The sequence below is a fragment of the Macrotis lagotis genome, chromosome 1 (genome assembly GCF_037893015.1).
Source record: "Macrotis lagotis isolate mMagLag1 chromosome 1, bilby.v1.9.chrom.fasta, whole genome shotgun sequence".
NCBI lineage: Eukaryota > Metazoa > Chordata > Mammalia > Peramelemorphia > Peramelidae > Macrotis > Macrotis lagotis.
Genome location: NC_133658.1, coordinates 827,973,588 through 827,993,079, shown reverse-complemented (window position 1 = coordinate 827,993,079; position 19,492 = coordinate 827,973,588). Strand labels below are relative to the sequence as shown.

General features: G+C 38.9%; 1 protein-coding gene across 1 annotated transcript; it reads right to left on the bottom strand.

Annotated features, from left to right (window-relative positions):
• Positions 1-977: 977 nt before the first annotated feature.
• Positions 978-19,239, bottom strand: ALG11 (ALG11 alpha-1,2-mannosyltransferase). Its single transcript, XM_074217196.1, has 4 exons — positions 19,152-19,239; positions 9,534-9,764; positions 6,309-7,240; positions 978-4,954 (listed from the first exon to the last, which is right to left on the bottom strand). The coding sequence occupies exons 1-4, from the start codon at positions 19,193-19,195 to the stop codon at positions 4,674-4,676; spliced, it is 1,488 nt and encodes a 495-aa protein (XP_074073297.1). The 5' UTR covers positions 19,196-19,239; the 3' UTR covers positions 978-4,673.
• Positions 19,240-19,492: the final 253 nt, after the last annotated feature.

Sequence of the window (19,492 nt, the reverse complement as noted above, 5' to 3'; positions counted from 1 at the left end):
AATATTTACATAATTTAATATACATTCTGAAAAGCATCAGTAGCCAGACTATAACTTTTCTCTTGTTACGTCTTTCAGACAAAAATGATCTTGAATTGGACCCTATACATTTTTTTTGTCTGTTTTTAGGGTTTTTTTTGCAAGGCAATGGGGTTAAGTGGCTTGCCCAAGGCCACACAGCTAGGTAATTATTAAGCATTTGAGGCCGGATTTGAGCTCAGGTACCCCTGACTCCAAGGCTGGTGCTTTATCCACTGTGCCACCTAGCTGCCCCACCCTATACATTTTTGATAGGCACATTTTTATTTTGCCCTGTCCTTTAAAAAAGACAGCTGGGTAGCACAGTGACCAGAACAGTTGGCATGGAGTTAGGAACACTTAAGTTCAAATCTTACCTCAGACATTCATTATCTCTGATACTCTGGGCAAGTCAGTTAACTTCTGTTGTCTTAATTCACTGGAAAAGGAAATGGCCAACCACTGCTGTATCATTGCCGAGAAAATCCCATATTGGGTCACAAAGAATTAGATATGAGTGGACAGTAACAAATCCTTCATAAACAAAACAAAACAAAACAAAAAACATGCTTTCATTTCTCTTATTTCCTGATCTTGGAATTCTTTTAAATAAGAATTCAAATTCTTGGGGGCAGTTAGGTGGCACAGTGGCACAGTGGATAGAGTACTGGCCCTGGAGTCAGGAGTACCTGAGCTCAAATCCGGCCTCAGACGCTTAATAATTACCTAGCTGTGTGGCCTTGGGCAAGCCACTTAACCCCATTGCCTTGCAAAAACCTAAAAAAAAAAAATTCTTTTAAAAATTACCTTTACAGGTAGAAGCTGCAGAAAACTATAAAGAATAAAGAACTTACTTTGTTCATATTTAGAAATAAGAGCTACAGAATACTGAAAATGTACTTTTCTGCATACAATTTTTTATAAAAAATATTAATTTTGATATGTACTTTTCTAATTCAATAATCATGAAATAAGCCAGAAAATGTAGTTCACAAATTAAAATTGTTAACATGCTAAATATTTTTCTCCCTAGTAATTCTCTAGAATTTTGTGATCTTTTGTGCTAACAACTAAATTTAAAAAAAAAATTGATTTCACAATATTCACTTTTCATGACAAATCTACAGTAACATACTGTGCAGCATATAAAATTCTTAAAACAAAAACATCTGAAACCTGAATCTTACTTTCCATTTTGTTAAATGGTGGCATGAGAGCCTTGTATGATATACTATATTGTTGTAAACCTCTACTTAGCCACCTTTTGAAAACCAAGGGAGAAGTTGTTGGGACTTTAGTCACAGAGCCTGGTGAGGTCTTGGCATCACCTTAAGAGTCCAAAGAACTTGCAATATGGTTGGAGACAGAATTGGCTCACAAAACTTGAATTTTAAAGGCAGATAATGAAAATGTGCATGACTACACAATTGGCAGGATGAAAAAGACCAGTGAAATACCTAATTGGATACCCAATGCTTCACTTGTGCACATTGTGTCTCATTTTTTTCTTTACTGCACATTGCTACACATATGCAAGGCTGCCAATTTAAATGTAAAAATGAGATTACTAATAAAATCACAGGAATGCTAGAGGTCACAGAAATTAAATGTGTAAATGTTAAGGTTTGACTATATTTAGGTTGTTCATAGAGAACTTACAAAAGCCAGTATTTATGACTATTTTATGTTCCAAGAAACTCATTGGAGGAAGGCATATACATTTTCTTGATGTTATTTTTGTACAAACTCAAGTGATTTCCTTTTTTTTTACCCCCCCCAATTCTAGTTTACTTCCTTGCTTTTTACCTTGGTAAAGTTAAAGAGGTTAAGTTAAAGAGACAAACTATTGACTTTATGGTTAAAAAATAGCCAATGGGACAAAATGGGATCTAGTTTTTCCCTTAATTATTTCTACTTTACATAGATCTCTACCTTGATTTTTTTCCTATCTCAAACTTCATCTTCCATCTAGTCCTCTATGGATCAAACCATCTGTTGCCAGTCACATTTGGACAATTAGCTTCCTATGACTATGAAAACTGCTACCTCCACCTTAAAGTTTAACCTTCTTAAAAACATTTTTAACCTGAATCTTACCTTCCAGCATGACAGATTGTGATGTGAGGGTATTGTACAGTGTAGTATACTGCTGTAAACCTTTCTATCTTAGTCCCCTTCTGAAAAACAAGGGAGAGGTTGTTTGGACTTGAATCCCTGCTGTTGGAAGACACCGAAACTGGTGAGGTCTTGACATCACCTTAAGACCCCAAAGGACTTGTATTATGTTTTAGGGGTAGAATTGTAAACTGACAAAGGGGTATGAAAAACCCAGTGTTATAACACACTAAAGATAATTTTTGGAACACCTTTTTGGAGATGATATGCGAATTAGAAAAGGACAATCTTAAAGCCTAAAGTTGGAAAAGAGACTGGTGATTATTTAGATGAGTTCTTTCAAATGAGGAATCTCAGGTCTAAAGAGAGCAAAGAGATAATAGATCTAGAACTAGAATGTAGGGTCCTGTTTCTTTCCCCCCATTAGCTGATCTTTCCAGAGAAAACAGCAACATTGATTTACAATTCCAGAACAGGAAAGAGGGGAAGTGCAGTGCATTTCTGGGGGAGTAGGAATTAATGTGAAGCCTGGCTGAAGTCTACCAGGAAAAGATGGTCCAGGTGAGTCATTTGCCCAGCAAGGTAGCAGTGGCCCTGGGGCTGGAGTGCTAAGTCTAATACTTCCAGGACATTGCCTGCAGTCCAACAAATGGTTTCCTTGGGAAGATTTTCAGGCAGTAGTGATAAAAAAGGATTGTTTGAATGGCCTGACTCTCTTGAGTTGCTATTGGTTCAATGTCTTCTTGGCAGGAGATCTCTAGTATTCCAGTTATTAACTCTCTGGTGATCAACATTTTGACAGGGTAGAGCCCTGGGATGAATCTAATCAAATGAAACTCAACAGGGAAAAATGCAGACTCATGTTGCACTTGAGTTTTCCTTTGAGAATAGATGTGGTAAGGCGGGACATATGGTTAAAAGCAGTTTGTATCAAAAAGATCTCAGTATTTTAGTGGGCTGAGGATGCAATATAGTTCATAGTGTGATGTGATTGGCTTACATTGGTAGGTAAAGCTTTCTGGATTAAGGTGACAAACCAGAGTTCAAATCCAGCATTGGGCACTTTTTCTTTGTATGACCCTGGGAAAGTCACAACTACTGGCTGCCTCAGTTTCTTCAACTATAAAACAGGGATTATGTTAGCAGCTACTTCCCAGTGTTGTTGAGAGAATTCAGACTGGTCTAGCTGGTGCAGAGCACTTGAGTAATACATGCTGATTCCTTTCCCTTCTTCCCTTTATTCTACCTTGGCCAGGACACATGACTATTTAAAAAAATGGATGACTATTTCAATATAATCCATTTCCTTGGTAATCCTCTGTGTTTTATCAATTTAAAAGCGTGATTCTATAAGCTTCACCAGCCTGCCAGAGGGGTTGAGGACAGCTGGGGAAGAAGCCCTGACAGAGAGGAGAGTAGACAAGATGGAGCAAGGTCTGGAGAACAGATTCTGTAAGGAGCCACAGGAGGCCCTGGAGAAGTTAAACCTGGAGAAGATGGAAGGGAAAGGAGAGCTCTTTCCAAGGGCAGTGAGGGCTGTTTTGTGGGAGAGAGAGAAGAGAAACAGAGTGATGGTTGGCAGCTACAAAGAGGCAGACTTGGCTTGACATCCAGAAAACCTCCCTCCCAACTAAAGCTCTCTGAAGATGCCTTGGGAGGGAGTGGGTTCTTCTCCCAGAGGAGGCCTTTAAGCAGCACTTTCATCATCATTGAAGTTATGGTGTAAAGCAGAGGAAAGACCCTGATTAGAATGTAACTAGGAGCTGTGCAATTTGAGGTGGATAATAATAATTTGTAGTTGTCTAAGTCAATATTGGCCTCAGGGATCCATTTCTATTTAAGTTTTTTTTTAGGCTTTTGCAAGGCAAATGGGGTTGAGTGGCTTGCCCAAGGCCACACAGCTAGGTAATTATTAAGTGTCTGAGGCCCCATTTGAACTCAGGTCCTGGCTCCAGGGCCGGTACTCTAGCCACTGCGCCACCTAGCTGCCCCTCTATTTAAGGTTTATACCACTGTAGTAGAGCACTCTTTTTTATTTAAGGGTAGGACTAAATGGTAGCTAAGGTTCCTTCCAACTCAATTCTATAGTTATACACACACACACACACACACACACACACACACACACACACACACATATCACTGATCAAGAATCAGGCAGTCAAACCAACTCTATTATGTATGTATGTGTGTGCTGAAGGGTAATGAATTAGGAAATATGTTAAATGCTTATTATACCAAAACTGCCAGTGAATTTTAGCTATTGAAATGATTTCTTCTTGGTACATTTTTGAAACAAAATTTTCTAAGGAAAATGTAAAATTTTTGGCCAGAAAGTAAGCCAAAAATTTTAGATTTTCTCTCCTAAGACATTTTATTTAAAATAAAAGGATATGTACTTTAATTTAGATAAATTTTCTCTTCTTTCCAAACTCAAATAAATATCTATGATAGTAAATATACCTGAGGACATTGCTTGGCGTGATTTTATGGAATGAAACTTTAGAAAAATATTTACATACAAATACATTAAATCATATTTACTTAGAGACCATAAATAACTTCTCCATAGCTGATAGAAATGCCACTTCAAATTCTTCATCAGAAAATCTGCTCACAGACTGCCGAGCATTCTTCCTTATTTGAAGCCTCTCTTCAGGAGACATAAAAAGGATATGAGCCATAGTTTCAGCATAATCTTCTTCGCTTTCTGCCAGGAATCCAGTTATGTTACCTTCATAAGGTACGACAATATCAAGCTTTGGGCCTCCTGAGTTGTGAGCCAGAATAATTGTTCCAGCAGCCATACATTCCACAATCCCTATAGAATATATATAAAAAAATCAACAAAGAAAATTATTACCAAAGTAATTGTCAAAGTATAATAATTACTTTAAGTTTTTACAGTTGTAAATGGTCATCTAGTCAAAGGTAGATGTCTCTTAGAGATTGTGAGGAATGGAATGTGGCCTCCTTGAAAAGAAAATTGGTCCAGCTTTCCTTAGTCCTTAGTCCTGAAAAGATTGTTCTTTATAATTTGAAAAGAGTACTGGGTCACTTGGCCCAGCTCTCCCTCAGGCAAAAATAGCATTGCAGATCTTTCTTAGAAATCAAATACTAGAATTGTCTCCAGGCAAGTATAAGATTTTATCTACTCTTATTAAGTATATTCTGTTTCCCTCCCCTGGTTATTTTCTAAGTTTTCTGATCTCCCTCAGCTAGTTATGGCCATTACTAGAATGGCCTCCACCTACAGGTAAATGGTAAATCCCAGAGAATAAAATTCTGTGTCTAACTCATATATTTCTTTTTCTGTTATGTTATTTTAACCCTATATTTTAAGGTTCTTATAAGTTTAGGGTTCACAGTATCACATTTTAATTTCCTACATGTGACCAACAAAAAACAGAGGTCACCAGAGACCATTTATAAATTCAGTACTCCCAGTTTATAAACTGATAAGGAACTGAGTTAATTATTGATGATTATTTGTGCATATGTAAATTAGCTTTTGAATGAGATATTAAAAATTTAAAAAGAAACAAACATTTTAGACTTAAAAATAAACTTTCTAGTAGTTTTCTTGAATTCTAAGTTGTTTCTTCCTTTTTTATCATGGGTTCATTTTTTTGATTTTTCAGTTATCCCTATTTTCCTCAGCAGTATCTGATAGGATATTTTTTTATGTGTATGAACTAGTGCATTATTTGGTGTAAAAGGGCAATACTGAATTAAATGGAATAGGAAATTAGTTTCAGTTAACATGATTTCAGTGACAGGTACTATGTAAATAAAAAATAACCTGGAGTCCCACTAAAAGGGGGAGCAGGATTCAATACAAGGCAAGTCTATCTCAGAATTCCTAAAACCATGTAGGTCAAGAATTCTTCAAGTTCCTAAATTTGAATTTCAATAGAAGTGGCTTCATGATAACAAATAGGTTAAAATTCTCTGGTTTCATTGAGAAGCATTCCAAGAAAGGTAAATATAAGAGCAAAAGTACAGAATGAATTGGGGTTTAGTAAATGATGAAGCCAAAGAACTAAGAATCACATCTTTTTAGGGTAGTCTTGAGGGTTATGTGAGAGCAAAGTTCCAATCTATTATTAACCAAAATTTAAATAGTGGTTATTAAGGTACTAAGAAAAGTCTTTGAAGTTAAGGACAAAACTTACCAATCCCAAAGTGCTCATTCCACATAGTATGAAGGCCAATTGTTGCTTTCGACAAATAATACTTGAATTCTTCAAATGGAACATTGATTTGAAACTCCACATTGTCTTGAACTCCTAGGGCTTCACAAAGCTTTTTAAGTTCCTTTACCCGATTTTCGTCATCTCTGTTACGACATCCTCCAATGAGGATGAGTTTAAGTGAAGGAGCATTCTTTGTAGCCATCTCTTCCAGCAACTTTGCAAAGGCTTTGATCTGCAAAGAATGGTTCTTTTCAGGTCTGAATTGGCCAATAGACACTATTGTAGCTTCTGAGGTCATCTGCTTTTCATGTAAAGGAATGTCCAGAAATGTGTTCACATCACAAGGGGGATAAACAATTCTACAACAACTTTGGACCTTCCAGAGGGCCAGAATATGGTTTAGAGTCCAGGTAGAATTGACCATGACCAAATCACTGCAGGATCCAACTAATCCATAAATAATAGCAAAAAAATAATAGTAGATGAGCTTCACTTGGCTGAGAAAAGAATTTTCTGAAATAAAGCTTGCATTGTTAAACTTAGCATTTTTATTTCTCACAACAGAGAGCATATCAGTACTGATGGTGGGATAATGGACATAGGATCCAACTTTGCAGCCACCTAAATATTTAAATAGTGGTAGTGTGAAAGCATAACCCATTGAGTCAATGTAAATATCAGGCACGCACTTCCAAAGAGCTTCCCAGCCAAGAAAAATGGAGCCAAGGCTCTGACCCAACAAAGTAAAGTGAGGATAGAGTGATGCTTCCACCAGGTAGAGTTTTCTTAAAAACACAAACTTCACTGGATGATCTAATTTGATGTTGAATCTTCTGAGAGCATCAGCTAGGATTTGTTCATCAGTGACATTCTCATCACCAGTATAAACAACATAAGCTGCTTCATGATACCTAAAAAAATATCATTTAATTTAAAACTGGCAAATGTTATGGGAAATTTTTGTTTTTAATGATACAGTGGGTTCTTTTTAGGCTACGTAATAGTCCTCAGGTTCTTAAAAATTATCTAATATCACTGATAGATTCAATTTAGTTTCTTCCTTTATCCTTTGTCTCCTGATCCAGATTTTAACAGCAGTTAAATTTTTTTTGATGAATGCTGTCATTTCATTTAATATATACAGAATATTCATAAATATGCCATAAATTCTTTTAAAAATAGAGAACTATTTCTTTGTATCTTTTTTTTTAAGGTTTCTTTTTTCAAGGCAAATGGGGTTAAGTGGCTTGCCCAAGGCCACACAGCTAGGTAATTATTAAGTGTTTTTCTTTGTATCTTCTTGTTTAGAACTTTGCAAATAAGAGAAATGTTCACTTTTTAAAACAACACTAAGACTTTCCTTTATAGGTCTGCTCAGATCCTAAGTCGTGTAATTAGATGGGATTACTTTAGAATCATAGAATCTTAGGGCTGGAAAGGATCCCAGGTGTTTAGTCTCCCCTAAATTTGAAGCAAGGGAATCCATTCTACAATATCATGGACAGGGTTAGCTAGGTGGCACAGTGGAGAGAGCACCGGCCCTGGAGTCAGGAGTACCTGAGTTCAAATTCGGCCTCAGACTGTGTGGCCTTGGGCAAGCCACTTAACCCTGTTGCCTTGTAAAAGCTAATATATATATATATATATACATATAATATCAATGTACAAATGGTCATGAGAATTCTGTTTCCAGTCCTCTAGGAATAATCTATTTTCTCCTCAGATAGTCCATTCTTTCTCTCTCTCTCTCTTTAGGATTTTGAAAGGCAAATGTGGTTAAGTAGCTTGCCCAAGGCCACACAGCTAGGTAATTAAGTGTCTGAGGTTGAATTTGAACTCAGGTACTCCTGACTCCAGGGCCGGTGCTCTCTCCACTGTGCCACCTAGCCGCCCCCTAGTCCATTCTCTTTTAGGGCAACTCAATTTATAGTAAGTTTTTCTCATTTGAAAATAAAATCTGCTTCTAACTTCCAACAACTTCTCCTAGGTCTCACAGGCCAACAGAAATTAAGTTTAATCTTTTTTTGGGCCGGGGGGAGAATTTTACAAGGCAATGGGGTTAAGTGACTCACCCAAGGTCACACAGCTAGATAATTATTAAGTGTCTGAGGTCAGATTTGAACTCAGATCCTCCTGATTCCAGGGTCAGTGCTCTATCCACTGGGCCACCCAGCTGCCCCAAGTAAGTTTAATCTCTACAGTCTTTAGAATACTTGAAGATATGAAATGCTTGTCTCCTTCCACCCAATCCTTTTATAACATAGTCTGTTTCCACCACCATCTAGGCTGCCCTCATCTGCACATCCAACAGTCTATGTTTGTCCTAATATAGGTAGTACACATTGCACACAGTATTCCAGATGGGGATTGATCAGAATAGAACCCTAGCAGAATTCCTCTCCACTCCCCCACCACTTTGCTTGTATTAATGCAAACAGCCAGGCCCATATTACTCATACCTAACTACATCATTTTCAAATCTCCTATCTCTGCAGTTGGATTTTTAAATAAAGATATAGAACTTTATTACTATTACATTTTATCTTCTATTCAGTTTATTGTTTCAGCCTGTTAAATATTTTTTGCTATTCTTTTCCACAAAAGGACACAATAGTGACTTTTTGATGTTTTGGGTGTTTGTAATTATTGTTCAGAAATAAGTGAAATTTATTTTCCTGACTATTCAGTGCAACAGGAAAACATGATCTCTGTTTAAAGGAGTTTGCAACTTTGGGAGAAAAGGTTGTTAACTAGGGGTCAATTCCATGTTAAATGATGTTTTTCCTCATTTTTTGATCTGGCTGGAGTACTTATGACTTCTCTGTCTGACTTCCCCAAGCCCCAGGTGATCTCATTACCTTGTGATTTCATTTCATTCACAATGAAATCATACGTCTGAAGAGGAAAAACCTACAAAGCCCCAAGCTAACCACTGTATATATTCCCCGAGTTCACTGTTTATTCTTGTGGAAGTACCACATGATATGGTGATGTCTTCTAGTAATACCAAACTAAAATTTAATGGCATGATGAAAGTGATGGTATGTCTGAGAGAAAAGAATTCTAGAGAGAGCACTCCAAGGGCATTCTAAAGCAGGTGGTATCAGAGAAGATTCTGAGTGGAGAACAAGGAAAGGTTATAATTTTTAATAAAGAAAAGGTCACAATGCAGATATTTGCCTCAGAAAGATGTTGCGTACCTACTTTTTCTGCAGAGCCCTTAGGGCACACCATAAAACTCTCTCTCCTCCACCACCAGCATTGCAGTATGGATGAAAAAAGGCAACCACTTTCTGATTTTTTTTATTTCTGTAGGTTGACATGGCTTTTTTCTTTTTCTGGAGCGACATTCTAATTCTCACAAGGGTGGCGATCAAAAGGATAAATAAAAATCCACTTATAATCAGCCCAGGAAGGAGGAAGGAGTTAAAAAGTCTGAAATGAGAAGGAAAAAGATCAAATTAAGCCATCAGTTCAATAAATATTTGATAAATTCCTAATGTGTACAAGGCATTACGTTGGGTGCTAGAAATAACCCCACAGTTCATGATCTCAAATCATTTATAATCTTCTGAGCCCAGACTCACCCGCCTGAATTCATCCAGTGCTGCTGGGGGAGACAAATTCTGAGGTAGATGTTCTTTCTCCTGGCTTTTCTTTCTGGGTTTTGTGGGTCAGATTTCTTTTTTTTTTCTGTCTTTTTTGGGAGGGGGTTTTGCAAGGCAAATGTGGTTAAGTGGCTTGCCCAAGGCCACACAGCTAGGTAATTATTAAGTGCCTGAGGCCAGATTTGAACTCAGGTACTCCTGACTCCAGGGCCGGTGCTTTATCCACTGTGCCACCTAGCCGCCCCCGGATTTCTTTTAAGAGGTTTGTTTCATATGATAGATGGGGAAAGATCAGGAGACTTTAGAACTGTGCCTGTCTTCTCTCCTCCATCTTGGCCGGAAGTAATCATTTATAATCTTAATAGGCAACAAAACAAACACACACACACACACACACACACACACACAAACACACACACATAGATGGGAGAATTTAAATAGGACAAAAGGGAAGTCTGGATAAAGTATTATAAGAAATCTGAGCAAGGGGCGGCTAGGTGGAATTCTTCTCATGAGGAATGTAGAAGCAGTGGTTTTGAGTACAGATGCATTCTATGAATTAGAAAGATGATTTTTTGCAGCTGACTAAAGCAGTATAAACGGGGGGGGGGGGGGGGGGGGGGGGGAGAATTTGAGAAAAGAAATCAGAAAATCCATTAGGAGTTATTACAAAGTCCACTAAATTCAACAATTAATAGGTATCTACTCTGAACACTGTGCTAATTGCTAGAGAAATGAAATTTGGATAAAACAGTCCCTGCTTTAAGGGATTTTACTTATAATCTAGCAGAGGGATAAATAAGGGTCAAATAAGGGAATGTAGGAGATTTGGGTGATCTGACAAGACTTTGAATTGATTTGAGATGAGAGTTATATAAGTATCTAACACTACAGTTTCAGACTTCACATAATTCTTAAGATGTGCATTTCTGATGCAATTGTGTTAGTGTGCAGTATCATTTTTTGTGCAACAGCTTTACCCTTGCTGGAATGGAACTAAGTTCCTGCAAGGCAGGGACCATTTGATCTAAACTTTGTATCTTCAGAAATGATCACAATGTACATAGTAGGCCCTGGAAAGCTGACTACCAGTGAGATTCAGAGCAGGAACAAGTAAATAATGACAATAAACTTGAAGGAGAATCTAAAAGGTAAGTTCCAGTGGGACAAACAAAGATATCTTAAAGTTTCAAACACAGGCTGATTTGTGGAAATATAGCTATGCAAATATAAGTGATTATTGGTAAAGAGAAAGCTGGAGAGGGAAAAGGATCATCACAAAATTTTGGGAATTATTCAAACATTTAGGGGAACACTTGCCTTAAGAGGCTATGAAGAAAATGTGGGGTGAGTTAGAGACAAAAGGAACTGTTAGAGAACCTGGAGAACCAGAGGACTGTAAGGTTTCAAGTCATCAGAAGAGCTAAATTAGTGCCTGGGAAGGGGGGCAGCTTTTGTCATGATACAGTTCAATACCTTCTATCTCACTAAATATAAGCCTTTATTAAATTAGACAACTATGTATTTCTACTTATCCTTTTATAATATAGACTCTTTTAAATAAATTACTATTTAAAAAATGTTAAATCATCAAAAACAGAAAATAAAAATGGAAAAAAAATACAGATAGAGAACTACAAAAATCTTCATCAATTAGCTCCAGACTAGTGGTAGAAGATCTGAATGGGGGTAGTGAATACAAAAGGACAGATTACAGAAAATTGCTATGGCAGAACTGGTTAAATGAATTAGAAATGTGTGTGGGAGAAAGGAAAAATTCGATGATGATTCAAGTTTTTAAGTCTGGGTAACTGGAAAGAAGATAGGACCTCTAGCACAATTATACATGTAGAGGAGGGCAAGATATTTATCACTGAAACAGTCCACTCTGGAGCTGATTGAACTACCTGTGACTAAGTTATCAGCAGAAGCCAGGTTTCATAATAATGATGTTAATTTTTCTTTCTTTTTTTTTTTGGTTGTTGCATGGCAATGGGGTTAAGTGGTTTGTCCAAAGTCACACAGCTAGGTAATTAAGTGTCTGAGGCCAAATTTGAACTCAGGTCCTTCTGATTTCCAGAGGTGGTGCTCTACCATTGTGCCATCTTGATGCCCCAATGCAATTAGATTTAATATTTCATGAGCCAAAATGCTTCACGTGGATCTTAGTTACCACATTCTGTGAAATGAAGTTTTAAAAGACCACAGAATAAACCATAAGATCAAATCTAAGGTTTTGTGTTTGCTACAAAATTTTGCTTTAAAGTGCATACCTGTGTATTCACATTCTTTATTTATAGTGAATATAAAATACAAACATAATTCTATAACATTTTCTGAAAACTTGAGACTTTTTGGATAAATGGGTAGTGGCAATTTATCAAAAACCATCAAATGATACTGTTTAAAAGAAACACGAGTCTCCCAGAATCCTTGCAAGTTATTCTATAATAACTGGTGTCCTTTATAACATTTCTACTCATAACTGGGCACAATTTTTTTTCCCTCTTATGGGATAAATCATATCCAGAGCTTAATATAGCCCACTTACTACTGTCTGGATACTTGGGCACTTTGAATAATGTTAAGCCAATTTTTGAACAATTTTGAAAGAGAAAGAGGATACACAGTATATCTTATACAATATTTATATCACCTTACTAGAAAGGTATAATGGTAACTAAGAGCCAGACAGCAACAAACAATAAGGTATATACAAAATGTAAACTAAAGACTCCATTGGTTTATAAGCATTTTAAAAGAAAACAGTTTTTTCATCAAGGGGAAAGAATGTGCCACTGATACTGTGTGCTTTTGAAACAGATTGGGTTTCAAAGGTCTGGTTGGTTGGTTGGTTGAGGATTTTACTGTGCTGTTTTCCAGAACATCCTCTGTGGCCACTTTGGATTATAAAGAAAAACTAGGGGGTGGCTAGGTTGCGCAGTGGATAGAGCACAGGCCCTGGAGTTGGGAGTACCTGAGTTCAAATCCGACCACAGACACTTAATAATTACCTAGCTGTGTGGCCTTGGGCAAGCCACTTAACTCCATTTGCCTTGCAAAAACCTAAAAAAACCAAAAACCAAAACAAACAAAAAAACTACAGAGACTTCCAGCCAAGATGGTAGAGAGAAGCCAGGCACTGTGCTAAGGTCTCCTGGTTTTCCCTCAGAAATAATTTGAAATAAACCTCTTAACAGAAATTCAATCAACAAAACTCAGAAAAAAAAGCTAGGAGAACATTTACCAACAAGGTCTGTCTCCAGGGAGCATGAGGGAGCCAGGCAGAGAGCAGAGAATCAACCTGGGGTGGTGGGGTGAGACTCAGGGCTAACCTAAGATCAGCCACAGATGCTCTGGCTGTGGGAGAGGTGGGTCTGAGTACCAACCCTGACTGTGGAGATTTTGGTGGTCTGAGGAGCCCTAGGTGGGCTGGAGGGCAAGTTCCAGCACAGAGAGTTAACGGAGTACGGCTGGACATCGATCAGCTCAGCTTTGCTCTGCTAGGTGGAGACCTGCAGACTCCATACTTTCATTTCAGTGGAGTCCTCTTCCCAAAACAGACACACTATCAGCCCTCCCACCTCCTCCCCCAGGCTCAGGTGTGAGCAGCAGAACTCCCTCAGCTGAACTGCTTCACTCCAGAGCCTAGCTCACACTGTTCAAGGATAATAGTATCCAGCAGCATCACCCAAACCCCTCCAGGTCTAGGGAGAGGGTCTCAAATCAAGGTCACAGACACTCCAGAGAAAGCAACTAGCAGCCCCCTACTTGCCAGCCCCCTTGGAGTTATTAAACCCAGTGAATAAAGTAGGGATCTCAACACCAAACCTCTATGAACCAGCCCTTCCCCCATCACAAGGAAAATGAAGAAAGGTCAGTGGAAAGGGGGGGGGGGGTCCATAGAAAAGTACCTTCAAGACAGACTCTTACTCAGAGAGATCTAGAACCTCTGAGAATATGATTTGGTCTCCAGCCCAGAAAGATTTCCTTGAAGAAATCAAGGAGTTTAAAAATCAATTGGAAAAACTGGGAAAAGAAACTCAAGAGAAAATTAACACCTTGCAGCAAGAAAAAATCCTTGAAAAATATAACTGGAGAAATGCCAAAAGAAAATTCTCTCAATTTGGAACTATGCCCAAAGGGCAACAAAAATGTGCATACCCTTTGATCCAGAAATACCACTACTGGGTCTATACCCTGAAGAGATGATGGAAAAGAGTAAAAACATCACTTGTACAAAAATATTCATAGCAGCCCTGTTTGTGGTGGCAAAGAATTGGAAATCAAGTAAATGTCCTTCAACTGGGGAATGGTTTAGCAAACTGTGGTATATGTATGTCATGGAACACTATTGTTCTCTTAGAAACCAGGAGGGATGGGAATTCAGGGAAGCCTGGAGGGATTTGCATGAACTGATGCTGAGTGAGATGGGCAGAGCCAGAAAAACACTGTACACCCTAATAGCAACATGGGGGTGATGATCAACCTTGATGGACTTACTCATTCCATCAGTGCAACAATCAAGGACAATTTGGCTGTCTGCAATGGAGATAAAGAACCATGGAGTTTGAACAAAAGTTCAAAGACAATTCCCTTTAATTTAGGAAAAAACCCCCTAAAAACCCAGATACCTTATTGTCTGATCTTGTTACCTCTTATACTTTTTGTTTCTTCCTTAAGGATATGATTCCTCTCTCATCACACTCAATGTGGATCAATGTACAACATGGAAACAAAGTAAAGACTGACAGATTGCTTTCTGTGGTGGTGGGGTGGGGGGATGGAAGTAAGATTGGGGGAAAAATTGTAAAACTCAAATAAAATTTTTAATAAAAGGGAAAACAAAATTCTCGCAAAACCTCAAATGGACAAATGCAAAAAGAAAATAATTCTCTCAAATCCTCAACTGGGCAAATGGAAAACTCTTTCAAAAATAGAAATGACCAATTGTAAAAGAAGTTGCAAAAGGTAAATGAAGAAAATTCTTCTCTAAAAAAAAATGGAGTCTGTGGAAACAAGAAAAACCATAGAACCCAAAATAATTGTGGTTGGTAGGGAAACATACAATTCTTTTTATTTTTTTAAGGCTTCTGCAAGGCAATGGGGTTAAGTGGCTTGCCCAAGGCCACTCAGCTAGGTAATTATTAAGTTTCTGAGGTCACATTTGAACTCAGGTCCTCCTGACTCCAGGGCCAGTGCTCTATTCACCGCACCACCTAGCTGCCTCGAAACACATAATTCTTAATACAGATGATGAAGAAATAATATTAACCTAATGAAGATTCCCCCAGGTTTTTGTGAACAACCTTTATAAAGCAGCATGTTGCAAAACATATGCCCATTTCCAATCACTGAATCAAATCACAGTGCAGGGATTGCACAGGTAAACAAGGAAGATTCCCAATCTGGCCAACTTTATTCCCTTTTACTTTCAAAAGAAGTTTACGCTGGCCCAATATGCATGCACTATTAACTTTCCTGCCTAATTCACCAAAATGCAAAGTTTAAGTGATTCTGAAAAAAAATTAGTAAAAATGTTCTATCTTCTATGTTTCTTGTAAGTATTGCTATTATAATGCTACTGAGAGTTTTGGTTTGTTAAAAAGAAAAAAATGACTGCAGTCCTCTTCCCTGATTCTTCCTTACCAGTTCCATTAATATACTTATAACTCTAGGGCCAGTTATGTTATTTGATGATGCTTGTAATGCTATCTGTATTTTTGTTTACAATCTAATTTTGCTCAATAATATGTATGTAAACTGCATACTTGAACTAATCAAAAAAAAAGAATGTGAGGTGTTGGCACTACATACTGGAATAGATAGTGAAGATAATTTAAAATGTGGTCCTGGAGATAAAGACTTGGAAGTCTTTTGCTGAGTTAATTAGAACCATGGAGAGGATAAGATCACAAAGAGAGAGTAAAGGGTGCTAAGACTATTCTTTGGAGGTAGTAGGCAGAAAACTCATTTATACAATGCTTTATGGTTTATAAAATTGTAAGGTCAATAATGAACTCAGCATTCCCATGTTTATGGTTGAAGAAATGAAGACTTTTAAGAGGTTAGGTGACCTGCACAAGTCCACATAATGTGAGAGCCAAAATTCTCATCTAGTTTTTCTGATGTGAAGTACAGGATGCTCCCTAGTACACAACACAGACAAGAAACAGGAAAGAAATAAGAATTAAAAATTGAACTGAATTTATCAATCAAGAAGTTGCTGGATGAGAGTAATTTTGATAACCTGATGGAAAATAGAAACTAGGCTGCAAAGCAACAAGTAGTGAATAAGTGGTGAGGAAGTTTTTGTTGTTCTGTTGTATCCACTCTTTGTGATCCCATTTGGGGTTTTTCTTGGCAAGGATACTTTAGTTTGCCACTGCTTTTTTCAGCTAATTTTAAAGATGAAGAAACTGAGACAAACAGAATTAAGTGATTTGTTCAAGGTAAACCCAGCTAGTAAGTGTCTGAGGCTAGATCCTCATTCCAGGTCTAGCATTCCATCCACTGTACCACTGAGCCGCTCTGATGAGGAAAACAGACACAGTTAATTTAGACCCCTCTTGAAATCTGACAGTGGAAAAGCATAGTGAAACAGGATAATGGCTGGAGGATTTTTCAGGTCAAATCAAGATTTTTCTTTTAGAGGAAGGGGAAAGCTGAAATGTAATTAGGAAATCAGTCAATCTTAAGATTTTTCATTTTGCTTATTATCAGAAGTGAATTTCTAACAACGAATCAGTGTATATACATAGAATCTTTTTTTTCTGCTTTTTTTTGCAAGGCAAATGGGGTTAAGTGGCTTGCCCAATGCCACACAGCTAGGTAATTATTAAGTGTCTGAGACTGGATTTGAACCCAGGTACTCCTGAATCCAGGGCCGGTGCTTTATCCACTGCGCCCCATATACATAGAATCTTAACAGAAACTTAACCAAAACAATTAGGAAGGTAAACCATTCCCCAAGATTATATAGTACATTCTTAATTTTTAACTTTTGGTTCAAGATTATTCCAATAGTTCAAAAACCTTCTCCCAATGCTAAAATAGAATCCTATGGGAAGGAAGACTACATAAAATTTCTGGATTTTATTTCTAGTTTGTTATTTGACTCCTTTCACCTCTTTGCCTCTATAAAGGTAGTTCCTCACACAAGAGTCCAGTTTAATAATCACTTACAAATTTTTTTATGATAGCTTTTATTTTTTTAAGGATCTAGATTTATTTTATATTATTACAATAATTTTGTTATGAGTAAACATAAACCCCTCTCCCCCCCCAGGAAGAAGAGAAACCTCAAGAATAGTGAGAGAGAGAAAAAAAATGTACTTCAGCCTGTGTTCAGATTCCAATGGCTCTGTCTCTGGGGTGAGGTGCCTTCTTTATCATAAGTCCAACCACTCTATCCCCCCCCCCCCATTTATTCTATTCTCTCTCTCCTTTCACCCTGTCCCTGTTCAGAAGTGTGTTTTATCTGAGTACCCTCTCCTCTATCACCTATCCCCCCCCTTCCCTCCACCCATTGCCCCTCATCCTATCCCTTTCTTCTCATTTTTCTCTAGGCTAAGTTAGATTTCTGTACACTGTCAAGTGAATCACTTACAAAATTAAGAATTGTTTGATTCTTAAACTAACTGTACTTTTATGACATTTTGCTAACTCAGGTCAATTTTCTTATTTTTTAAAATGAGAGAATTTAACTAAATCCTGTTTCTGAAACTAAAGTTAGGGAGTACAAATTCCTTCATTTTACAGATGACAAGTATTTTATGAGATATATTTCTATTATTCTAGAGCAGTGGTAACCAACTTTTTCAAATGACCCCACTGTGAATTAAAAAAAAAAATCACTCTCAAGTAATAATGGTATAATTAGTATCTGTTGGCTAGGAAAAATATAAAATAGTCTACAATGAATTCTGAAATACTCTTATATTATAGGACTGTATTTTATTAACCACAAAACTATGTACATAAAAATATATATGCATTTATATATATTCAAAACTGTAACATGAGAGCCAGATATTCAATCTACAGAAAAGGTTTATTAAATTGAGTCCTATTACACATTTTGTTGGCACTAAAAATGGCCGATCCATATATGAAATTTTTTTAGTCAACTCCAAGTTGTCTAAAGAGTCTAGGACTCACAAATTACCTTCAGTCACCAAAATGTCACATTATCTATCACAAATGACAATCCAGGAGTAGTTAGTTATGGTTTAGGTAGTGGACAGAGGACTGGAGATACTTAGTACTAGTTGTGGAACCTCGGTTCACTTCAATGGACCTCGGTTTATTTGTCTTTAATAAGGGATTAGACTTGATGATCTCTAGAGTTTCCTGTTTTGCTCGGAGAATAATAATGAATTCAGCTGTAAAGTAAATAATGACGCTGAATGTGGAGTTGTTGGATCTGCCGCGTTTGGCCCTTAGCTCGGACTCCAGGGAGGCAGGACCCACTCAGGCCCCTGCCTTAAAGCACGCGCCAAGGGAAGCCATCAGGGCTCAGGGAGATACAATGTAACCTTTCTGAAGCGTCTGCAACAAGCACGGCCAGGGCCAGGGCCAAGGCCCCTTAGGCCTGGGCCAGCCTTCGTGGCGGAGGCTCAGCAGCTTAACGGCCTCATTTACCTTTTCTACGTTTGTTTGCTAAATTAAAAAGGAATAAAAAGCGAGAGAGGGGGCAGTCAGGCTATTGGCGAGGTCATGCGGGCATCTTCGGTCCCAGTCCGCCCCGTACGGCCGGGGAGGTCACCGCCGGGTCTACCCCAGTGACCTATCCTCCCGGGAACGCTACGGGCAGGCTCCCTCCTACCCTACCAGCATGACCTCACGGTGCCACGGGGCACCCACACGCCGAAGAGACGGGGGAGCCTGGCCCCCGGGAGAGTGGCACTCCTCGAGATGTCTAGGGAGTCGGCCACGCTGCGGCGTGTCAGGGGGTGCACGCAAAACAGAATCATTCCTAAAGCTCGGGGCTCTGCAAAGAGGGCCAGGCCCCGGGCTCGACTTCTGCCTGGGCCACCCGCGGCCCCCTCCCTTCCGGGGCTCACTCACAAGTGGGGGGCGGAGGAGGGTTAAGGGATCCCCGAAGTCTGTGCAGGGGGGGAGCGGGAAGGGAGGCCAAGGGAAGGCCACGTCCTGACGCCAGGCAGCCCCCCGAAGAGCTGAGGACCCCACCTCGTCCGCCCGGGTTCCTCACCTCAAAAACTTGGACAAATAGAAATTCCTGTCGCCCACCTCCATCTTTCACCGACCCCGGAAGCGCTTCCCGGCCCCTCCTCTCCCCGGCGCCTGGCTTGCCCTAGCGACCAGAGCGCTTTCTGATTGGTTCCTGGCCACTCACGTATCTCACGGGACCTTCTCTCATCCAATAGTATCCCCAGGATCGTGGCATCTGGGTTTTTTTTTTTTCCTTCTCCCCGCCCCCCAGTGGAGGGAGAGGGAATTGGGGGCGGATCCCGCGTTGGTGACGGGAGGAAGTGGGCGTGGCCGCCCCTCCTCCGCCCCGCCCCCTCCCGTCCTCCCCCATTCCCGCCCTCC